The 24329-nt window shown below is 40.8% G+C and overlaps 1 protein-coding gene across 2 annotated transcripts in view; it reads right to left on the minus strand.

Moving 5' to 3' along the window:
* GPR158 (G protein-coupled receptor 158) overlaps window positions 1-24329 on the minus strand; it is a 189031-nt gene that overhangs the window by 14864 nt on the left and 149838 nt on the right. For both annotated transcript variants that reach the window (XM_030503477.1, XM_030503471.1), the window contains exon 7: window positions 9955-10193. In XM_030503477.1, the coding sequence (XP_030359337.1) occupies window positions 9955-10193 (239 nt within the window). The remainder of the gene's footprint in view (window positions 1-9954; window positions 10194-24329) is intronic.

Genomic DNA, 24329 nt, shown 5'->3' on the forward strand with positions numbered 1-24329 from the left:
TTCCTCAACTGAAGTGAGAAGAGCCCAAAGTCTCTTACTGATTAAAAAGTGCTAACTGAGGCTGACGCTTTGAAAAAGTTTGGCTTTTAAAGGGATAAAAATACACGTATAAAACTCCATATGCTGAAGGTATTCCTATTTGAACTAAAGAGCGTGGGCCAAATTTTGCTTATTTTTAGAAGAAAAAAAAAAATAAAATCATCTCTAAGTTTGAACATTTAGAAGAATTTTTTTGTTGTTTTGTTTTGGTTTTGGATACAGATTTGCATATAGTTATCTCAGAGAGCAAATGAATGTGAAAAAGCCACACTTCCATCATAAAAACCAATTTCAATGAGCTGGGCTCATTTGATCTCCAGATCAGTTTTCAGTTTCCCAATCATAGTTACAAGGAGTGCCCAAGACAACAAGAAGACACTTCAAAGTATTACTTTACTAGAGCATAATAGTAGTTTGCACCATTTAATGCATAATGTTTTTATAAAAGCTTTACATTTAGAGCAGAGTTGGCATTCCTGTCTGCAGATAATAATTAGTGTGACATCTGGTACGCAACACAAATAGGGAATAGCTTTTAAATCACAAGGTAAAATAACAGAGTTCCTATGCTTGCTAAGCCATACAATATAGATGTTACAATAATTTCATTAGCAATAACAAACAAAACAGACTGATAGAGAACTAATTTACTAACTAAACCACTAATTACAGAGCTTAAATGTAGCATGTAGAAGCCGTGCTTGAGGAGGGAAATTAAGTTCATATAATTAGCTACAAACTACTAGTGGAATTTGTAACAAAAATCTGAAGGTGTTACAAAATTTTGCTGTAACTGTTTTTCTATATGGCCTTTTTGGTTTCTTAATATAAAATAAGGCGACATACTAATAAATACTAATGTATTTATCACACCAATGAAAAACACAGATATAACTAACTTCAAATTGAGGTTGCCCTAGAGGACGTCTGGTGGTCCCTTCCAGCCTCAACCATTCTTTGACTATGTGATTCTGTGATAGATAGATAGATAGATAGATAAATGGAGCACATCTGGCCACCATGCAGCAAGGTTCTTATGTACCACTCATCTCTGAGGTCTTGTTAGTTCTGCCTATGGCCCACTAGTGACTGTTTTCCGCCTAATATCTTTAATGATTAAAATTGGTGAGACGTGGTATGAAATTTCTATTTGGCTTGCTGAATAATTTTCCACTAAAAGCCTGGTGTAGGAGAGTGACTTCCTGACCAAACTCATATCTTAGCATATTGCAAACCTGCCAAGACCAAACTCAAAGCTCAAAACACATGATCTTATTACTTTAAGTATGATTTATCATAAGGCTTGTAAATTAGCCCATTTTACATATTAAGAACAAGAAATATCTTCTTTTCCCCTTCTGAAAAATTATGGAAATTCCTAGGAGAGAGAGCTGTCAACAGCTGCCTGGAGAGAAAACGTGAAGTAAAAAAAAATAAAGCATAAAAGAGCTCTGAAAATACTTGCAGTAGCTACTCTGTAATTGTCCAAACCAGGCATTCAGATTTCAGGTGCAAATCTCTGACAGATAAGAGAGTAAGACAAGACAGAATTGCTTTAAAGGCATAAATGGATACAGACATGAATGGAAGGTAAGAGATGAAAATATAATGTGACCTCAATATGTCATGCGCACAAATGAATTAATCTTTAAATATGTCTCTTGCTCATCACTATCCATTTCTTATCCACATATCCTTTTATCTGGTCTTTGCACCATCTAATAAACCTGCTTAGTTATATTCTTTAGCATTTAAATGCCATGATTGTTTCTTTTATTTGCAATACCCATCATGTTTTCAGAAAATGAAGTACTTTGGAACACTTAGCTTGGTCATCCAGTATACTGTAACAGACTCATGCCTGATGCCACAGCCTGTTACAACTAAGAGCATGTCATGTCTGCTCACCTGGGATTTGTTTAGGCTGTTGCTCTTATTCTGCATCTTCTGATAAGGAAGGACAATGATGTATGTTCACAGTTTATGACATGCATCTGCTTTATAGAAAAGGGAAGGCTCAGGGTTGGTATTATTGACTTAAACTTTGTCAGAAGATATTAGATAATACATTCACTAGGTTTTGCTAAACACGCAATTGTCTGTGTTGCAAATCATTCTTTCGTATTTAAAGCCAGTACAAGGCAAAGCCATGTCAAGACAATCTCTGTGACATTTTCTTTCAGTGTCCATTAGCTGAGTTTTGTCATGCATTGCACAGCACAGTGAATGCAGACTGACCTGCTCCCACCTGCCCAGCCCCCAGCACAAGTAAATTCCCATGTTAATCCATATACTCCCTCATTGCCTGCTCTGCAGATGTCTGTACTTCACCTGACTGCACAGAACTGCAAAACAAGGTATGATGACTGAACGCAGTGATGAAGTCACTTTCCTCTCTTTCAAGATTCGGAAGTCACTGGGAACTTCCTTACACTTGGGCAGGTACGGGAAGAGAACACCCACAGATGACAAGTGGAGTAAAGGCAGCAAGGGCACGACTTCAGGAAAGGTAAGAAAAAACAGATTCAGAGAAGGAAAGATCATATAAAGGCAACATGAAAAATCAAGAGGTGTGAAACTGGATTTTTGAAGATGGCATATGCACCAACTCTTCTTAGAGGCCTTAGGAAAGTACTTCATCGTTTAAAGACAGCTTTGCTTTGCTGTCTTTAAGAACTGGACAGCACTAAAATAAAAATACCACATATGCAGCCTTAACTAATTCTCTTCTGCGTATACAATCTTCAGTTAACTATATAATTTCTTAAAAGACCAAACTCATCTAATGCATGTGACAGAGCAATTCCAGAGATAAATCACAGTTGGGTAATGAAGAAAGCTCTGTAATTTGTTGCAAATAGCATTTATATGTCTAGTGAATGAGAAAAGACCGCAGGTGGAATAAAAGAGCGGTCTTGCGTACATGCACAGCTGAATTCTAACCTTTTCTGTACCTCAAGCTCCTGTGCATATTAAAGACCCTACTAAAGACAAACTTTGCAGAGATGATCACAGAGAGCATTTCTCTTGCTATTTGGATACCAACCTAGGCATTTTTGCTGCATTATGCAGCAGAACTAAGCACACAAGGCTGTATTTGTAGCCAGTGAGACCATACGTAACATGTTATATATAGATTTGGCTAAGCTTTGTAACTGAGCCAAAGGCATTGCAAAATGGGCAGCCAGATTAAATGGACCATACAACCCTAATCTCATTGTGTCTCAGCTCTGGCTGTATGAAATGGGGATAATACCACCCTGTCACTGAAAGATGACAGCAGAAATAAATTTACCCACATTTGTGAAGAGCTTAAATCCTAAACTGTGAATTTCCTTCCTGCCATGGTCAGGAAAGGAAAGGGAGTTACTTCAGGCTGTCCTGGCTGCTGCTTAGGCCTCCTACCCTACCAGAAATGTCTTTCTCTTGTGCTTCTTCAGGGTGTGCTCCTGGTGGAGATGGCTGTGGGCTAGAATTGCTGCAAGGAACTCCCTGGAGCCAGGATACCCATCCCTGTGCTCACATCCCTGCAAAAAGAAGACACCCCTGAAAGATTAAAGCCCACTTTCATGACTCTCTATGATGTTCTATGTCTGATCGCAAGCACTGTCATAGGCCAAGAACAGGCGACTGCTCTCCAAAGACAGTGACACGCTCTGTGCCCTTTCATTACACTAACAAGGGAAAGCCCATTACAGCTGCAGCTTGACCAAATTCATTTGGTATTCTGAACTTTGCCCTGTTGGCTATACAGTACTCTTCCAACAGTTACACCATTTTTTCCTCAGGTTTTGGACAAAAATTACTGATTACAACTCTACTTATATCCACAACACAGCTACAACAACTCATCTACTTCTCCATCACACTTCATCTCATACAGTTTAAATTCCCTCTACTGAAAGTGTGCTATGGATCTGGAAGCATGGCTCTTCCATCTATTCATCCATTCAGGGTGCCAGCTGGAGCTGAGCATGCACCATTTTAAAATAGGAAAAGAATTGTGTCCTCAATTGCTCCTGTGTTGCCAGCCAGCACAGCACAAACTCTTTCTGCCTCACTGCGTCCAATCTCCCACCTGGAGAGTTGCACCATGTCATAGGAGAAGTTCTTTTCTTTAGCTGAAAGGATTTTCATATGTTTCAACGAACTGTGATTACACGTTGAAGTCTTTTGTATTAAGTCCTTCCTAGCAAATTATAAATTACCGGAGCTTCACCTGTCTCTCTGACCATATCACAGCATTGTTTTCATTAGCTAGGCACAGCAATACAGAGACCTATGTATGGAGAAAGAATTAGTGGTGCCAAATCCCGACCTTTTTTCTGTGAGAACTTCCGTGGCCTGTGACTGTGCAAGGCTGAGAAAGAAGACAAGGGGTCTGTGGGCTGGTGGGGGACGCACCACACAGCCACAAGACTGCCTTGCTGGTCCACTCAAAGTAATGCAAGGGACATGCTGTCCCATGGTCTGTGGGTCCCATGGCTTGAGGGTGACCTAGAGACAGCTTTTGCTGACAAAGGAGACATATCCACTGACTTGATTGTGAGCAACATGTCTAGGAGTTTCACTGCACAAAACCTATGCCAGTACTTAGGCCTACAGTCTCTAGGATCTCCCCTAATTTCTGCATTTCTCTTAGCCCTTACACTCATGCATTTTACTCCTTCCTCTACACAGATGTGCTGTTCTGCCTTACTCCTTCCATAGTCCACTGTTATTACTAAGGGCAGCTGGCCACTCTTCTGTCTTCATGTGCCCCATTATCCTCTTCACTTGGATGAAAGAGGAAGAACAGGATCAGAAAGATCTACCAACAGCAGCTGAAAGCAAGCTGAATGTGGGACCTCTTCTCTCACATCTTAAGGAGGATGCAAGCAAATGCCAATGGCATTCAAAGTATGTGAAGGGCTGGAAAAACTTGGAGCAGTACAAGGAAGATATTGAGGTGCTGGAGCAGGTCCAGAAAAGGGCAACAAAGCTGGTGAAGGGTCTGGAGAATAAGTCTTACGAGGAATAGCTGAGGGAACTGGGGTTGTTTACTCTGGAGAAAAGGAGGCTCAAGAGGGTACTTTATCACTCTTTACAATTGCCTGAAAGGGGGTTGTAGTGAGGTGGGGGTCGGTCTCTTCTCTCAAGTAACTAGTGATAGGACAAGAGGTAACAGCCTCAAGCTGCACAAGTGGAGGTTTAGATTGGATATCAGGAAAAATTTCTTCACAGAGAGGGTGATCAGGCATTGGAATAGACTGCCCAGGGAAGTGGTGGAATCACTGTCCCTAGAAGTGTTCAAAAACCATGAAGATGAGGCCCTCAGTGCCATGGTTTAGTGGTGGTCTTGGCAGTCCTGGAGTAATGGTTGGACTTGATGATCTTAATGGTCTTTTCCAAGCTAGTTGATTCTATGATTCTAAGAAGTGAATTCCAAAAAGGGTGGTGCAAAGACAAAAGGAAGTCAGAGCATCTTCCAGCCTCCCCAAAGCCATCTCCTCCCGTGGGTGGCTTGCAGAAGCATCTGAGTACGGCATTTATCAATACATAAACATGCAGCCAAAGCAACCCAAATATGGTTTCCTTAGCAGAAGTACTTCATAGAAATGGTGCCTAAATAAAGGCTATGGGATCTCACCTGAATGTAACAGACACCAAGAAAAAGCAACGTTACCGCAGGCAGTAATGCAACCCAAACTGCTCAGCCTGGGGTTCCAGCATCTTTGTTCCTCTTCCCCATACCTTTTCCAGATTTACCATATCCTAAAGATGAGGAACATAAACCACACACAGTGTTGGTGATGTGGACTGTGAAAGAGGTGCCCATGGTGGCAGGAGGAGTGGGTTACAAGTGGGAAAGGGACACAGCTGAAGGCTCCTTTGTAAAAAAGGATTCTTTGCCTATTTTATACAGCCCTGGCATTATCATTTACAGTAAGCTTTTCACAAGTGATCACTATTTTTGCACTATACGTTTTCTGAGTATCTAATGTGAGAACTAAAGCAGATCCTCATCAGTGTTGAATTCTAACAAGTGCCTCCTGGTTGGGCTGTCCACATGGAGGAGGCTATAAACAGTACTCTGAAAAAAGCAGTCCCTCGATTTCTCAAGACAGACACTCAAAATGGATAGCTACTGTTGACAAGTTTGGCTATAATCTTTGTACATCGATGCTAAGGAGAACATGGCCTAAAAATGCCTGTTTAGAAATCAACAGTTCTTTATTCATTGCATGCTCTGAACAACACACCCCGAATATGGCATAGGGCCACATTAAATGGGGATAACAAAAAGAAATAATAATCATTCATTCACTGAATGCAGCAGGCGGCCTGTAGAAAATTTAATAAAGGGCCTCGTAAGGCTGTATTACAATGCCCTAGCTCAGAACTGTACAGGTGGCCTTAATGCCCAATCTGTCAGAGCCTGTCCTGGCAACTCATGCCCTCTTTAGATGCACAGATTATATACGTTGAATATCAACAAATGAACAGTAGGAGGGAGTTCTTTTGTGAACAGTCTGAAATACTCACTTTGTTCCTTTTCCTGGCTGAGGGCATGCAGTAATCATGGTGCAGCCCTGTGTTTGGAATCCTCTTGGTGCCCCAGCCCCAGAGCATGACCCACTGATTAGCAGGCTATGGCAGCCACTCCAGCCAGCTGTGTGGGAGCAGCACAGCTCCTGCAGCCAGGAATCAAACTGATGCTGAGGAAAAATACCCCCTGCACTTAGTTAATACGTGTCACTGCTTCTGGTTTAAATAAACTTTGAAAAACACATACAGATTGCAACACTACAGCTCAAATCCTATCCATGCTGGGTGAAACCCTGGCTGGGCTGAAGTCAGGAACATCCACCTGCCAAGATGTCACCTCTGCTTTTTATTTGTGTTTGTGCACACATGTTTACCTCTCTGCCTGCCTTTCTCTCCTGCCTGAGGCTTTGTTCATTTAACTTACTATTTTGCTTTTTTTTTTCCAGCTTCTGGGAAGTTCTTTTAAACCCTGTACTGATATCTGTTTCACTTCTAGGATTTTTTCCCTCAGGATAAAGAATAATAGCTTGATTGGTGACACTGCAAGCCCTCAAGTACCAAAAGCTCATCGCATGGTTTTTTTTTCCCCTAACTTGGAATATTGTCTGTGACAGGTGGAGGTATAGAATATATTCAGGCCATAGGAAAAAGGCTTTGTAGGTGAGCATTTTCAAGCAACTCAGGTCTTTCTGTAACATCTCAGACTGTCAACCATGCCATCGTTTGTCAATGAGACAGATGCCCCACCCTTGAAAGTGATGCAGAAATGAACACAAACAAAATAAAAGCATCTAGGCAAACAACAAATAAGCTACCCACACATATCCAACCTCAAGGAAAATACATACTAACTTACATTATGTTTGTAGATAAAGTAAGATTCACTGAATGCTAATTTTTCTCATCAGCATATCACAGAGTACAGAGGCAATGCTAGAAATGGTGACAACCCTTGTGTCTAAGTTTGCTTCTCTCACAGAGAGCATCCTCTTAAACTTAATGGAAATGTAAATATAAAACATTCACTCCAATAAAAGTCTCTGGAGATAGAGCCTAAGTAGCATGATTAGTATGAAAAATGCTTCATAAATCCTAACTCCAATAATCTCTGGTAGCATAAAGGATTCATCTCATTACGACTTTCTAACAGAGCCTTGTTCATTCTCACTTCACTAATCTGCGACCTTGAAAATTCCCTCTCCGCATTTCAGTAAAGTGTTGACAGCTGATTGGAACAGGGAGGTATTCCAGCAAGGGCTACAGGTGACAGGCTATATTCCAAAACACACACTAGTTTTATGTAAAATACTGTGCCTGACTAAATTAAATAACAAGACTTTCATAAATTATCACCCAGCATTTTTATTTTAGCATTTTATATTAAATATCATAATCTATCTTTTGCAAGTCTGCTGGCTGCTCCTGGTCAATTAAAGAAATAAAAGGGGTTTTGCACTATGGATATTTGTCCTGACATATCTCTGAGATGAAGTATCTAATTTTGGAACTAGTTCCTACTAGCTGTAAGCTTCTCAGACTACTAACAAGGAAAATCTTGAAGTGCGTACACACACACACATATATATTAAATATATATATACGTACACACACGCACATTAGTACAGACTTATAGGTGTACATCCTCTGGTACCACTAATGTGCCTGGATAGATTACTGAAGACTTACACAAACATAACTCTGCTTATAAAGTAGTTTGGGTAAGAAGGCACAATGAGAGAACATAGGAAATTCTGCCTGATTTTGTTCAGGCTTGAGAACTGGCTTTGCCTTTACTGCCCTTGAGTGTATTTTGGAAAACATTTTAAACCCCTCTAATTGTAAATATACCTTAAAAAATCATCTTGGGTTGTTTTTTTTTCAACACTAGGCAGACAGCAACTTATACAATTTCTTACCAAAAATGGACTATTGATCACAATTAGGTATTAAGATCTCAGTTGTTAATCACTACACTACCATAGTCATGTATCCAGAGGATAAAAATGTTCATTTACCATTACGCAACAACCACCACTATCAAAGTTTTATTTAACTACACTGTATTACTGTCTGTGAAATGCAGTAAAATTTTGATGCAAAATGGGTTTGTGCAAATGACATCAGCATTTCACATCTAATTCTCTTTTGTTATTAATTTTACATCATCTCTAGTGACAGTACTATTCCATTACTGCAAAGTATAGCTATATTTTATCTGTACACCCCTCCAAAAGGGCCCAAATCAAGATAAATTTCAGAATGTCCTCCTTTATACCCCTTTCTGCATGGTTTACCAGTGAGCAGATTGACACATGGGGTACCAGTGTGCCTGACTGCCTCTGAGATCTTACAGAAAGGTGAGAAGAGCAGACCCCAGGGGTAGCTTGGAGCCATGGAAAGTCCTTGGTGAAGCTGGCAGCAGTGTTTTGCCCTTTAAAACTTCTGTGTGCTGGCTTTCTGTACACCACTCTCAGAGAAAACACTCCTCATACCCAAGGCTGCTTCTGTCCATCTCATCTGCACTCTCATGTGGAGAAGCCACCATTATCTCTCCCTAATCCTCAGCAGCCAAGCTCTTGTTAGTAGGGTGTCCATGGGGGAAGCAGGGTAAGGGCAGAAAAGATAAGAATTTATTTCAGCTTTCAAAACACTGATGTATTTGAGATAGTGAGTGGCACCCCTGGGCTGTGGTAGAAACAACAGCTTTAGGTTCAGAAGCACTGAAAATGTTCAGCCGATGGGAGGAAGCACATTATACTGTATAACTGAACCCTGGCACAGGGAATCCACTCTTTGTGATAAAAGTAAGGAAACAAAAATGAGACATTTTTCTCCTTGATATGAGTTCTGCAGGGTGTCACGTTTTACCTCCTGCCTATCCCAAGCACTGAGAGCACATCAAAAAAATGCATTAAGTTTGGATGCTTGATGTGCATTTTCTATTCCCTTTACTTTGATAATAATTTTTGTAAGGTTATGAATGAGTGGTCTGGCAAGTTCTTTCCCTCCTCACACATGAGAGCTCTGCCCAGTTCTGAGGTGCAGAAGCAGAGTGTCCATTAATCTAGCCACTATTTCTCACTTTAATACCACAGAAGACCTAGATACCTTCTGCCTTCAAAGGTGAAATTTTTTGAGCACCCATCACTTTTTATTACAATCCAAGTTACAAACCTTTGAAAGTCATAAAAGTCTCAGTGTACTTTAATTATGGTTTACTTATCAGCCCATTTAAAAACATATATGCCAATATTTTATTTCCCTAGAAGCTTTTCACATTTTATCAGGCAGTCTGAAAAAACTTTAAGATATTCTAAAAGAACAAAAATGAAAAGGCAACCAAGCTTTATTTTAGAAATTAAAAGATAAGCTAGAAAATGAACATACCAACAGCCATCATGTAATCCCAGCGGTCTATGAGGCACATATTGAAGATCAGGTAGTCAGATGTTTGCCCTTGGCCAATGAGCGGAATATTTCTCTCCAAATTTTGGGTTACTGCAGAAGTCCAGCCAACAAGAAACCAAAAGACTATCAGGAGAATAACAGCCAGCATCCTCATCACTCGCCCACCTGTCATGTATGGAATACGCTGAGCAGTTCGGGACAGGAATACCTTCAAAACCCTGAAAAATTCAGACAGTGCAGAGTTAACAGGAGCACTAGCAGTGTTGCAGGAACTGGATCTTCATCTTAGTTCACTATCGGCTTAGTAAAAAAATTACCAACATTCTTTCCCCTGACAGTATGTACAAGAGTGAAATGTGAAACATTATTACTTTCATATTCATCGTATTTAAATGGAACTGATTGCTGCCCAGAGAGTGCTACACAGCAATAATAGAAAGTATTAACTATGCTTATGTTAGAGACGCACATTCACATGCTGTGCTGTCAAGCTGTTTTGTACCTTCCAGCTCCCAGTGGAAGACTTCTGTCTTTGGAAAAGGGAAGGTCATTTCCGTAAAATAGCAACCATGCGTGTGAGATTTCATTTTGTTTTGACGCTGTCTGTTTGCTCATCCCCAATCACGCTATTTCCAGAGAAAAAAAATTACATTTCTTGGATATTTTTCCCATAGCCACCTTGTTCCTTCTTGGTTTTCACTGAGCAATGAAAATTATTTGGTTTAAAATGCTGTCTCTGATATCCTCTCCTGTGGCCTATGGAGCGTAAATGGTCAAATGAAGTCAGATTTGCAGCCTAACCAGAAGTCACATTGACTTTCTCTTCCACAAAACTGTGCATTTCACAAAGTTTGATGCTTCTGAGACAGTACTCCTTGTAGACATAACTGTGGAAGGCACTTTGCTCATTAAGTGGTTTCTGACTTGCTCAGGGACAACATGTTTGCCAAGCTGGGACAGAACCATGATAAGAAAAGCCACATCATATGTTAGACACATATATCATGTAACAGCCACCGAACACACACCACTCAATTTAAACATATTTGCACTTACTATTAGGATAGGTTTACTCCCACCAAGAACTGTTCAAGGAAACATCACCTGTATTTCCTACCCATCACCACCTGCTAAAGCAGAAAAAGGTCCTGCTTGGAGCATGAGTGCAACCAAAATTTGATGAAATAGCCTTGGGAAGAGCAAGTAGTTTGTTCATGTAGCACAGAATATCTCTTTGTGTTGCCTGCAGCATGGGATCTGCCAGGAGCATCTAACCTCTCCCTAGTGTTTTCCTATGAGAAAAGGAGGCTGCGGAGGCTGCCACTGCAGTGCTTCTGCCTTAACCTGGCTGAGCTAACAAGGCTGGGCAGTGAGGAAAGGCTATCACAACCAGATGGGCTGATGTTTAAACACTGAGATTGGGATGAGGAGTGTTTTAAAGAGTAAGAGTCAGCTGTTTCAGTGATTTTGTCCTCAAAAGCCAGGTGGTTCCTGATTCCTGAGCATGAGCATGTTCAGTGAATATTCTTGATGTGCATGAAGGGACAAATTATCACTGAGGTTTATGGAACTTGAATTTTTTCAGAAAGCCGAGCTTTTAAATGCCCTTGTCTGTTCTCAGGCCTTTTCAGTGTACCAAGCACCAAGCCATCTCCAGAGCTGCTCCATGGCCAGGCTTGGCTTTTCAGCAAAAAATTAATATCACTCCAGATTAATATTTATGCTTATATTTGTCTAAGAGAAGGCAGAAGCAACTGGCGTTGCCTCTCAAACAAATAATAGAACAGTGTCTTTTAAGGCAGAAGCACAAAAGCTTTTCCACATCCATAAAAATGAATCATCGTTTGACTACAAACACAGCCTTCACAGTGTGCATTAGGTGAAGTCAGAGATCTGAATATGTTCAACATTATTCAGCTGTTTCCCTCCCAACAGTTACCCCGCAGGGAGTCACAGTTTTTGATCTTTCCATGTTTGATAGATGTTCTGCTCTCCCTTTACAGATGCTAAGTGGTTTATGTTGGAAGCAGCTTCTCAAAGACTTCAGGCAGGACAGACAGAAAACTCCACAGAGGCAAGGCAGGCTACTTCCCTCTACATTGCTTAGTCACAGCACCACTGTTCCAGGGCAGCACTAGTAAATCCTCATTTTATTGTTCTAAAAATCAGTAAGCAAAGGCTTTCCTCCTCCCTGTTGTAAATGCCAATCAATATTTAGCTTCTCTGAAGAGAAGAAAAAATTATTCTTTTTGTAGTGAACTGGAAAACACCATCTTTTCACAGCTGTAGTTTGCCACTTGATAAAAATCTTGTTGTACGTTTCTGAAGGTTTAAAATTAAAGAAATTATACAAACCAACCCAGAACTACTAGAAACATTTATTTTCTTTGTATTTTGGCTCTCCAAAGTCAATTCTTGGTGATTCTACTGAAAGCCAAGATGTGAGCCTTTTCTGGACATAACAAGGCAGGACCCACTACATTTTTTCCAGAACTAGCTAATTAACTGCTAAGTAGGAGACAGTTTTCTAAGGGAGAGGAGTGGGCTGCTGCTACATTATTGATCTAAGCACAGTGAAACAAATAACATCTTGCAGTACAGCCGTAAAGCCCCCTCCAATTTAGATCAAACCATGTCTCTTTTTTTTCCTCTTCTTTTCACCAAAATAAGCATCCACCACCATTTCTTCCTTGGACATGCAGGCCTACATGTAATGCAACCTTTTTTTTTTCCCCATTTTTTTTCTGAGAAGCTGTACGGAAAGCTGGGTTGGATTTGTAGTGTTGACAATCTCCTTTCCAGAGGTTGTGGCATAAAAGTAGTCTAGCAGAACACAAGCTCCAGAGTTGCAATTTCCTCATCTTCCTGCTCATCACCTCAACACTGGCTGATGTGCTCCATCTCCTCTCATGTCCTCTGTATTACTGAATACGTATGAAAGCAGAGACGAGTGCCCAGGAGTTTTCCCTCCCAAGAGCAGCCCTACTCACCAGGCTGGAGGGTCATTTGCCTTCCAACATCTCTGACTCATATGCTATCAAAGTTCGCCATAAAAAAGTTGAATCACTGCAATATTTGACCAAATTGCCTCAGCAAACATGTACTGTCTGATGACTAATACCCTCCATCAGAAAACTGGGGAGTTCTCCATTCAAATGACTGCTCTGACTGCTGGGTAGACAATACTCAGTTCCCCTTTTCTGCACTGTTTTATATCTATATATTGGATTGAACTACCTATTGAACAAATGAGAGAGATTTCTCACAGGGAGGAAAGAAATGAAGGTTGCGGGATGCATGTACACTAGGAAATTAATTATACCCAGGGTTGTCCCTGGCACTGATGCCAACCAGCAGGTAACAGCAGGCATCCCTACTATTGCTCTCCAGCACAGGGCAGCTACATGCCTGTGCCAGCTCCTGAACCACACTGCGAAACAGCTTGGGAGCATTCAGGTTATTGCAGACCAAGGGCAGGCCAGGGACCACTAAAACAATTCAGCAGGATAGAAGATGGAGTTCCAGCACCCAGGAATGTTCTCTGATGCTACTTAATTTGTGAATATAGATGTAGCCCTGGATTCAAATCCCTGACCAAATTAATGTTTCATTACGTCAATGTCAACTGGAAAGACGACTCCTCCTGTTCTGTCTACCCCCAAAATGCCTTGTAGCGCCAGGCAATGCTCTGGTAGAAGCTTAGGGCACTGTTTTATACATAGGGCCTCTGATCTAAAGCATAAGAAGAAAGTTAACTATCTTTCTCAGCATCCTCTAACTCTTCCCCCAGCTAAAATCATTCAGCATATGCAATCCACTCTTATGGGCTGCTGTTGGATAACCAATCATTTTCAGTGACGTGTCATCAGCTCTGTCTACAGGCAGATCACTGCAATGTACCCTACCTGCTTTGCCGGAAGACACAGCTGCCTTCAAGCAAATCTTTGACCTGCTTGGAATCAGCAAGCAAAGCACATGGCTGCTGCTGTAGAAGTTAAATCCTGAGATGCAATGTGTAATCTTAGAAAATAAATAAAACCATACTAAATCTTCATGTCATATCAATAATCTGCTCTGTGAACAGAAAACATGCCCCTCAAACTATCAGCTGAATGCATAAGCGGCAGGAACAACAGGTGAAGGATCCTGTTTTGACAGCAATGACCTGGCACAATTTGTTTATTTTTTATTTCTAGCATCTGTCATTTTGTGGCTCTACTGAGTCATCCTGTCAAACTGTTCTGTTCCAGACTGATGATTTTTACTGTGATACGAAAGCTACATCAGAAAGATAACGGGTCAAGCTCTTATGAAGAATATTGCCCTCCTGTGGTGCAGCGATTATGTTTTATCTGTTTTTTCTGGAGTAACAGTGAACATGCCGCTAGTTACTTCCAGTTTGTAAACTGATTTGAAATTACTAGAAGTGAAAAGGTACTGATGGCATATGTATGGCACCATGTCAATAGAAGAGAGCCTACACTTGATACTTGACACGCAGGTACACACACATACACAAATAGTGAGTGCAGGTTTTCTTTCCACAAAAGGAAAGATGACTGAAGGAAGAACATCAACACTTCAGGCCCAAGACCTCACAAATCATAGTTAGATCCACTCATACCACCAAGGCTTAAGACCTCACAAATCATAGTTAGATGCACTCATACCACCAGTTACTGGCTCTTGGCTGGGAAGGATAAAACTCAACTGAGAAAAATGAACAGCTTTCTAAACCACATCCCAGCTGAAAGTTTCCAAATTAGTCATCACCTACTTCCCAAGTGATTTCTCAAGACCTCAGCATAGAACAGACTTGAAGTCCAGCACTGAAGAAGATACTGAAATTGGGATTATCTTTCACTTTATTGTGTCTGATAATCTTGAACCTGAGCAAACATGGGCTAAGAGCTGTGGCATGTCAACAGCACAAAAACAGCATGGCAAGACCTGCATCATATGCATCATGTCCTTTCTGCCCAGCAAAAAAGTACAACTACAAAAAGAAGTTTCAGCAATTATTTGGGTGTATGAATACTCCTCATACTTCTACGCCAACCTTATGAAGTTCAACCAAGCCAAGTGCAAGGTCCTACACCTGGGTCGGGGCAATCCCAGGCACAGCTACAGGTTGGGCAGAGAAGAGATTCAGAGCAGCCCTGCAGAAAAGGACTTGGGGGTGTTGGTTGACGAGAAGCTTAACATGAGCCAGCAGCGTGCGCTTGCAGCCCAGAAAGCCAACCGTATCCTGGGCTGCATCAAAAGAAGCGTGACCAGCAGGTCGAAGGAGGTGATCCTGCCCCTCTACTCTGCTCTCGTGAGACCCAACTTGGAGTACTGTGTACAGTTCTGGTGTCCTCAACATAAAAAGGACATGGAGCTGTTGGAGCAAGTCCAGAGGAGGGCCACAAGGATGATAAAAGGGCTGGAGCACCTCCCATATGAAGACAGGCTGAGAAAGTTAGGGCTGTTCAGCCTGGAGAAGAGAAGGCTGCGTGGAGACCTCAGAGCAGCCTTCCAGTATCTGAAGGGGGCCTATACGGGTGCTGGGGAGGGACTCTTCATTAGGGACTGTAGTGGTAGGACAAGGGGTAACAGGTTCAAACTTAAACAGGAGAAGTTTAGATTAGATATAAGGAAGAAGTTCTTTAGAGTGAGGGTGGTAAGGCACTGGAATGGGTTGCCCTAGGAAGTTGTGAATGCTCCATCCCTGGCAGTGTTCAAGGCCAGGTTGGACAGAATCTTGGGTGACATGGTTCAGTGCAAGGTGTCCCTGGCCATGGCAGGGGGGTTGGAACTAGACGATCTTAAGGTCCTTTCCAACCCTAACTATTTTATGATTCTATGATTCTAAGAGTCCCATCATGTGTGTTGCCAGTGAACTTGGACACCTATCACTGATAGCCACCAAAATATCTCAACTCGACACCACACTTGCAATAAATCAAAGTGTAGACAATAGAGTATCTCCCATATTTTTCATTTCAGGAGATATTTTGTATAGCAAATGCACTGTCAAGAAGACCACTGCCATGAAAGGCAACAAATTCTTAGAAGAATTGACTAGCCCTTCCAAGTGCACTGGATTTTGTTATGGACAACAGAGCATAAACTAGCTGAAGGCTAGTCTGCACAGTGAGACTTCATCTTCCTTGTATCTTCCGTAGAGTTTTAAAGTGATTTCCTATTGTAGAAAAATAATATAATACAAATTTATCAGATGTATGGCTAGAAAAGCAAGCTGTGAAGAGGAGTTACAAAATGAATTTTACCTCAGTGCCTGGTAAAAACTATCATTAATAAGCAAAGACGTATGGGTCGTGACTTAATGCTAACCTACTCTGTAAACTAGTTTCCTAGATTAGTTTTAATACTACATATATAAGGGTAATTCTACAGTGCTTAAATGAAAGTTCCCCTTCTGGATCAATATATTTCCAAGAGTTTGAGCAGACTGAGGAAGGTAGGAGGGAAATCACATGCTGTTCAAGTGAAGGCTCTGAGTTTTGGGAGGCAACAGGAATCCAATAGATTTCCCACCGCAATCAGAACCACTCACTCATTCCCATGTGAGCAGCACTGGACTCAGCCTCATGCATATTTAATAACATGGAAAGAGCCTAAAAATATGACCTGCTTTGATGAAAGTGTATTGATTTGAAGCAGCTTTTGTCTGTCAATCTGTAGTTAAGCCTGGAATGAGCAAACAAAATTATTTGTTATTTCTTTCAATGTAGCCTAGATTCTAACATTTTTCATGCTATACATATGCTTTTTCTCCTTTCACCTGCAAGACTGAAGTCTCACCTAAGAAACGCTCAATTTCCCAGTGGACTACAGATCAAAAAGCCTTCTCTGTCTGCAGCCAGTTCCAAGGACCGTAGCTGCAGTCTTTTGACAGACCAGCTGAGGTCTGCTTTTCCCCAGCGCCTCCTCTCTCCCCAGCTCACTGCCTTGCTGCTCACATCTGTTCCGGCTGCCTGCTAGCTCCCATTGCAGGAGACACTGAAACTGTGTGCTGTCTTTTGCAATGCTTTTGTTCATACTGCCATATCATCCAGGCAGGTCTCATCAGAAATGGATGTTCCTCAACTTGATTTGCCCATCCTGGGTGTGTGCTGAGGGATGTACCTAGCACTGAGCAGCTGAGAGGTAAGAAGGCTCAACAAGAGGACTTGCCATGTCACGTAACTAGGTTTCAGTGATGCTGGGACCAAGTCTCCTTATTCATGAAATCCTCATCTGCTTTGTGCTAATTATCTCTTCTAATAAACCACTTACTGCACTAATACCCTCATGAATCCTGCTGAGATTAGCAGAACTACAGAGTGTCAGTGAAACATCTGACCCTCCACTGTCAAACTCTGACCAGGCAGAGCTGTCACAGGGCACACCATGAACTATGTAAACCATTAAATAAAAAGCCCATCAATCTGTCCCCAGACAACTAGCAGTGATACGTCTCCTGTTTGTCAACTTTTCGAGTTTAAGGCTACATCACACAGTTACTTTGGTGTCACCCAAATCAAGAGCTCACAGCCACAGAATCCTGGGTGAGATTCCTAAAATTCTGAAAATCCCAGGTCCTTGGGACAGGGATTTATGAGTCTGCTACAAAATGGCTAACATAGTCAATTCAGTAATTTCTTCCTGATAGGTATGTTTAAACAACTACAGCCCTCACTCAGTAAAAATGAGGTTAGCTCCTCCAACATTTTACTCCATAAGCAAACCAATTTTGTTGAGCTCTCTTCTTCATTCTAATTTGAGGTGGTTTTGTGGCAGAAACCTTAATTCATAGATCCTTAAGGCTCCTGCCGCTAGTAGTGTAGACTGAAGATTATAAATCCTTCGGCCTATACAAGCTTTGGCTAAGCTAATTATCTGCTTCTTAAAAATCATCAGGTGGTTACTATCTTTTTGTAAATCTAAAGCCATTCAGTTCTTTACCCTCATCAAATACTTTGACAACAGGCAGTACAAAGGATCTCAAGGTCATTATTTCTCAGGAAGTTTACACTGTGAAAATAGTCCAAGGAACTGCCTCCTGGTAATCCCTTCCTACAAAAGGTCAAGAACGTTTTCAAGGCGTTCATTACAAAATTTGTGTCACTGAGCACTGTGGAGTTGAACATAAAAGAGCCAACTCCCCTCCTGATCCCGGCTCACAGTGTTTCATTTAACAAAGGCTGATGAGTAAAACCAGCCGGGATGACACAAATTCCCCTCCTTGTTAGTGCTGCTCCACACAGGCATCCTCTCTTGCTGAAAACATTCACAGACAATTTCAACAACCTTTTCAAATGTCAGAGGCATTTTCTAGTGATCAGCAATAAGGTAGCCCATCAAAACCTTATGCCAAATCTTGTATTTTTATTCTTAAAATAGTCACACTACAGATAGGGAGTCTTGCCATGGATAAAGCCCAAATCCAGGCCAAAGTAAATTTGGGAGTGGCTATATACCTTGATACAGAAAGATTTTCTTTCCTTTCTTCTCCTTCTTAGTTCTCTGGCAAGCATTCTACTTCTGATCAGAGAATGATAAGACCCACTTAAAAAAGACAGTACCTTTTCAGCACTTTTAATGTGGCCAAAAAACCAAAATACCTCCTTCCTTTTAAGCCAAAGACAGCAGATATTCTGAGCTGTTTGAATGATACGAAGAGTTGCAGCTTTAAGAAAAACAATGCATATGACATTTTCAACGGGATCATAAGAATTAGCAATCCATAACAGCTGTGCTACATTTCACCACTTTTATAGATTTATTAGGTTAATTTATTTAGGTACTATATAAGAAGAATGCAAAGCTTTTCTCTGGATCAAAAAGTAGTGAACAATAATTTAGTGAGCTTGAGTGAATTACAATTCACTCTGATTGCAGTTGTTTATTGTGAGGACTGAACTATATATTCATAGCATATTTACAGATCACTCTACTTTGCTTTTTGAGAAATGCAAAAAACAGTAGCCAGCAACTGAAGGAAAACAACATAATTTCACAGATAAATGTCTTCATGTTCATGATGGATGCTTCATTGTTTTCCTCTTTGTATTGCATTACACATGTAGTTAATATGATATTGTATTTTTTAGTTCATGTGTTACAGTGCAGATTGAACAAGATAAAAAGATTTCAATAAAAATATCTCATTACTTTTTTTATATCTCTAATTACATAGCAAGTTTCTATGCTAAAGCAGCATAAAATGAAACGTGCTGTTATGTGATCTCTTTTGTCTTACTAGATGTCTTAACAACACTAAAACCTATTAATTTTGCTCTTACAAGAGTATCATACCACTCTGTTACTGAGTCTTCTGGAGCAGGACCTGAGATCCTACAGCTTGCAGTCCACATGTAGCTCTTCACCCAGGCTGGGCAGTTAGCTACTGGCTGACATCCCTGGGACCCCATTAATGCAGAGACCAGTACAGGTGTTTGTTTGCATGGTCTCCGTTGCCCCAGCAATGAGAAGGTTTCCCATCCCTGCTCTAAAGGAACAAACCTGTTGATTTACAAGATCTAATCACAGAGTTTGAGTTTGGATTTGTCATCACAGGAGCTTCAGTGACCAAATGATTTTTCCGAATATTCCACTTGTAAGAGATGAAAAGCAGAGCAAAATTCAGTTATCTTAGGAGTCAAACTGTGTTTTCCTTACACAGTTTCTCATGCTGGTGAGATTTTCCTGAGGATCTTCAAAGTCCATGTGACATCTTGTATTAGCTATATTTGTAAGATACTAAAGATAAAATTCTTTAAGAAATGATGGAGTCAGTAGACTTCTCTGACAAAAGTGATATTGCCCTGTCTGACAATGGACTGCTGAGCAAGCTCAGGAAGAGAGAGATCTGGGAGGCAGCAGTGGGTGACAGTAGGAGACCTGGAACAGATTGAGGAACCTGGAAACAACATTCCCAAGAAACAGAGAAGACTGTGGAGAGCTTGATGCAATTTCAAAATTCATTAAGCTGGATCAAATCAAGACCTGGCCTGCAATGGCATCGTACACAAGTGAAGAACTAGGCACAAACACTGCTATTTCTGGTCTGATATATCTAGTTGCTGTGAGTTTTTTTTCCATTAAAAAAATCAGTCACTTTGACCAGTCAACAGATGCCTAATTTTTTCAGTTTTCCCTTTGCCTTTTTTGGAGGACATTCCTGCAGGAGAAGGTACATACAGCTCAAAGCCGTTGCTGACTATGGGTCTTGCTGCATTGTCAGAGGCCATTCGAGAGAAGTATTTTTCGAAATAAACTGTTTTAAATATATTGCCTTGAAAAAATTCCAGTGAACAGAAAGAGACCAGGAGAAGTTCTGTATCTGTGGAGTGCTCACGAAAGCACTATGCATAAAATCTTTTGGCACAAAAGTATCTCCTCACAAATTTACTTGCAAGCACTTGTTTCATTTTCTGCTGTGAAATGACGTTCGTACACAGTACTTTAAAATGAAAATCCATTATTAAAGACGCAGGAAGCAAACATCAGCAATCGAAGGGACAGGAACCTCTCCCCCATCTTTATAAAATGTAATGCATCACCATTTTTATGCCCTCCTATTTCTTCAATATCTTTTGGAATGTGTTTTTTTCCCTTTCCCTTTTCTTCTGCCAGAATGTTTCAGTGCTGGAAGTTACTGTGAACTGGTGAAGAGGGGTTACAGCTGCCTCCGTATTAAATGACCAGAAGCATGTACGCCTTTACATATTCAAATAAAGCCATATAAATGTTTAAATTTTTTACATACATATTGCTCTCAATCATATCACTTAATTGCTAATCATACACAGATATGGAAACCTTAGTAAAAAAAACAAACCAAACCAAAAATCCTGAATTTCAGCTAACATTCATGAAATTCACATAGTGGAATTTTCCAAAATTCTTGCTTTTCCTTCAAATTAATACAGTTAATATGCGGAAAAATCTCTTCTACTAGTTCATATAAATGAAACATGCACAGTTCTTACATAGCAGCCCTCAAAGTTACCTATCTTGTTCTAACAAAATAAGAGTTACGTAATCATGAACAAGAACCATCCAAATCTGCATTTCTTCTCAACTATGAGGACACTGAGTAGGAGGATGCATTGAAAGGTCCAGTCTTTGGTGTGTTCTGCTCTCATTTATGTGCATTCATTACCATGGCAGATAATTAAACAGCACAGATGTAACAGAAAGAACTTGTCTTACTATTTTATTTCATTTAGCTGTAAGAAAGAGTAATCACACCCACTGGACACAATCCTCCTCTCAGATCCATAATGCAGACTTCCGCAGTTCAGCAGAGCTCAAGAAGAGGTACTGGGTTGCCAACACCTTTATTGTATGATGCAAAGCTGACAGGAGTTAATGAAATATGGTACAAAAAGCTGCAGAAAGACACAACTGTAATATTTAGTTATAATATTTGTTGAGGGTTTTTTGCCCATTTTAATAAAATAAATGTTAACCACTTTATATATGATTGATAGGCAGCAGTGTTTTATATCAACCCTTCTGAAAAAGCTCTTTATCAGCATTGTGTTCTCCTTCCACTTGTGGAATGAATATTAACTTTATCTTCTGGTTGCGCAAGCAGGTATCATGGCTAAGACCTTCATGTGTATTTGAAAAGAAAGTTTATTCTTCAGCTTGTCTGCAAAAGATAAGATTCAAACCACTCTTACAACAGATAAAATCAGGAACATCTCCACGTGTTACGAGAATCAGCAGTGTTACCACCAAAAGAAACTGAGACCATAAACAATGCTAACTTCTTTGGATAAAACTTCCATGTGATAAAATGTTGTTATTATTAAGAATATTCCTTTGCAAATGTGCGCCTGGAGTAGATTACACTGAAGGCAATTAAAATCCTGGCAAGCGTATTAAAGCTCATCGGGCATCTGGGAAGTTTTTGTGTCTCTGGTTGATTCATTCACAGAATGCCAGAATAGCCAAGATTGGAAGTGAAAAATTAAGAAATTGCCTAATCTAACTCTCCTGATCAAAGCTGGACCAATAAGAGCAGGTTACTCAAGACCTTGTATAGCTGGGTTTTGAGTTATTGGTCTACATTAAGCATCTCATACAGCAGGAAAAGGAAGAGGCCAGTTGCTGGCATGGAGAATCAGTGACCCTCTTGTAGAATAAAAAGTGAAGCATGCAAGTTAAGTGCCAAAGGCTTCCATGCCTTACAGTGAAACTTCCAGGTTCACAGGAGATACTTAAGGTGCAGGAATAACATCACATATAAATATGCCTCCACTGTACCAACACAGAGGCAGACATGGCTACTAAAGGTTGCAGTACTACCCACAGATCTTCCTTGCTTTGGCAGTCTTTTTATTTTACATTTTAAAATCCTCTATTCTTATAAGCAACAATGACAAAAAGTTCCAAGCCATGTTCATTTTTTCAAAACCCTCTTTTCTTCCGAACACAGATGATGCAGAGGACAAACAGACATTAGTTGGCAACCAAGCTGCTAGTCACGTAAATTCCCTGACATATTGCCCAACTTATTTATGTTTCCTTCTTAGCATTCACTAAGAACTTTAGAAAAAAGGAAATTCTACAGTAAATGTTAACAGACCAAAATCGAACTTTTCAGGTCCAATCTCACTCATACTCCAGTATGTCAAACACCTCTCCTGATGGAAGAACAAGTAAAGCAATGACCATGTAAGAAAATGAACATCAGTATGTGCACAGCAGTTTGTCAGCTAAAGCAGAAAATAAACTATGGCCAGAGCAAAGCCAAATACAGAAGAATGAGAAGAATGCATCTCTTCTGTTTATAATACTACAGTAAAGGGACAAATAACTGAAAAATCCAGCAACCAAAAAGCCCCAGCTGTATAAAATCAACATCTGATAAATGGCTGAAGAGAGATGGATTCTTCTGCTCTGATTAGCCTCAGCTTGTCTCGTGCAAGCAGCATGGAACCCAGCAGTGCAGACCAGCCCCATGTTTTTGCATATGCTATTTCTGCATGGATTTGGCATGCTACTGATTATTGTTATTGAAACAGATCAGTTACGTTCATGCTCTGGAGGAGACAAATTGCATTCTGTATGTTCTGCTTCCAATGTTTCACGTAAAATACAACATACAATTAAAGGAAACTTAAAGAAATGTAGTCCAGAATCACTGTATAGTGTCAGCAGTATCTGGATAAAATGAATCCTTTCATAAGCTTCCGTGTTCTATTGCCAGGTAAATGCCCATTCAACTATGTTTACTCCCAATATGTATAAGCATGTGTAGCAATCAGAAAATGCTAATTAGGTTAATTATGAGCACTTCCGAGGAAGCTACAGTTTCCTGAAAACTAGTTTCTGAATGTCTGTCTGTATTTAAACTTTGTGAAAATAATTAAAGTTGCATGTTTTGACAAATACTTGCTGTTCCCTCCCCTGCAGTGTGTAACACCACACTGCCAGGAATCCACCTCAACAGCCAGCGCTACCCCCTGAAGCGACGGCACTAATGGTGTCCTTAGAAATCTCTGCTGATCACAAGACTGGAGTGCTCCATGGATGGGTACAGGCACTTTGGGAAGGACAGAATGGAAGGGCAAGTTGTTCTGTTTGTGAGCAGGCAGCTCGGACGCATGGAGCTCCGCCTTGGGACACCAGCTGAGCCAGCTGAGAGCTTATGGTGACACTGTGGTGGGGGTCTGCTACAGCTTGCCTGATCAGGAATATAAAGAGAGTAGGTCCTGATGTAGGCCTTCTTCAGATAACTGGTGGAAGCCTCATGCTTGCAGGTCCTGGTTCTCATGAGGGTTTTCAGCAACCTCAATGTTTGATGGAAGTGTAACACAGCAGGTCACATGCAGTCCAGGAAGTTTCTGGAACACACTGACAACTTCTTGATGTGAATGACTGAGGAACCAAGGAAGGGAGGCACTCTGCTGGACATTATTCTTACAGAGAAGGAAGAACTGCTGAGGCTGTGAAGGTCAGGGACAACCTAGGCTGCAGAAACCATGAATGGTAGAATTTAGGATCTCGGGAGAATGGAAAAAAGCTTTGAGCTCCTCCAAGCTCAAATGGATCTTATCAATGTGCAGGAAATCAAGCAAAGGTGGCAGGAGGTATGCATGGAATGAACAGGGAGCTCTTGACTAAACTCAGACATCAAAAGGAAGCATACAAGAAGTGGAAGGAGGACCCGGGTGACTCAGGAGGAATATAGAGACACTGTCTGAACATACAGCAATGAATTTAGGGAACCCACCAGGAGTTCATTCTGGTGAGGGTCAGTTCAGCTGGCAACAAGAAAGGCTTCTAGAGGTGTAGAGAAGCAAAAAATAAAAAGTCTAGGGAAAATGCAGGCCCTCATTCAGCAAGGCCAC

The sequence above is a fragment of the Strigops habroptila genome, chromosome 1 (assembly GCF_004027225.2).
Source record: "Strigops habroptila isolate Jane chromosome 1, bStrHab1.2.pri, whole genome shotgun sequence".
NCBI lineage: Eukaryota > Metazoa > Chordata > Aves > Psittaciformes > Psittacidae > Strigops > Strigops habroptila.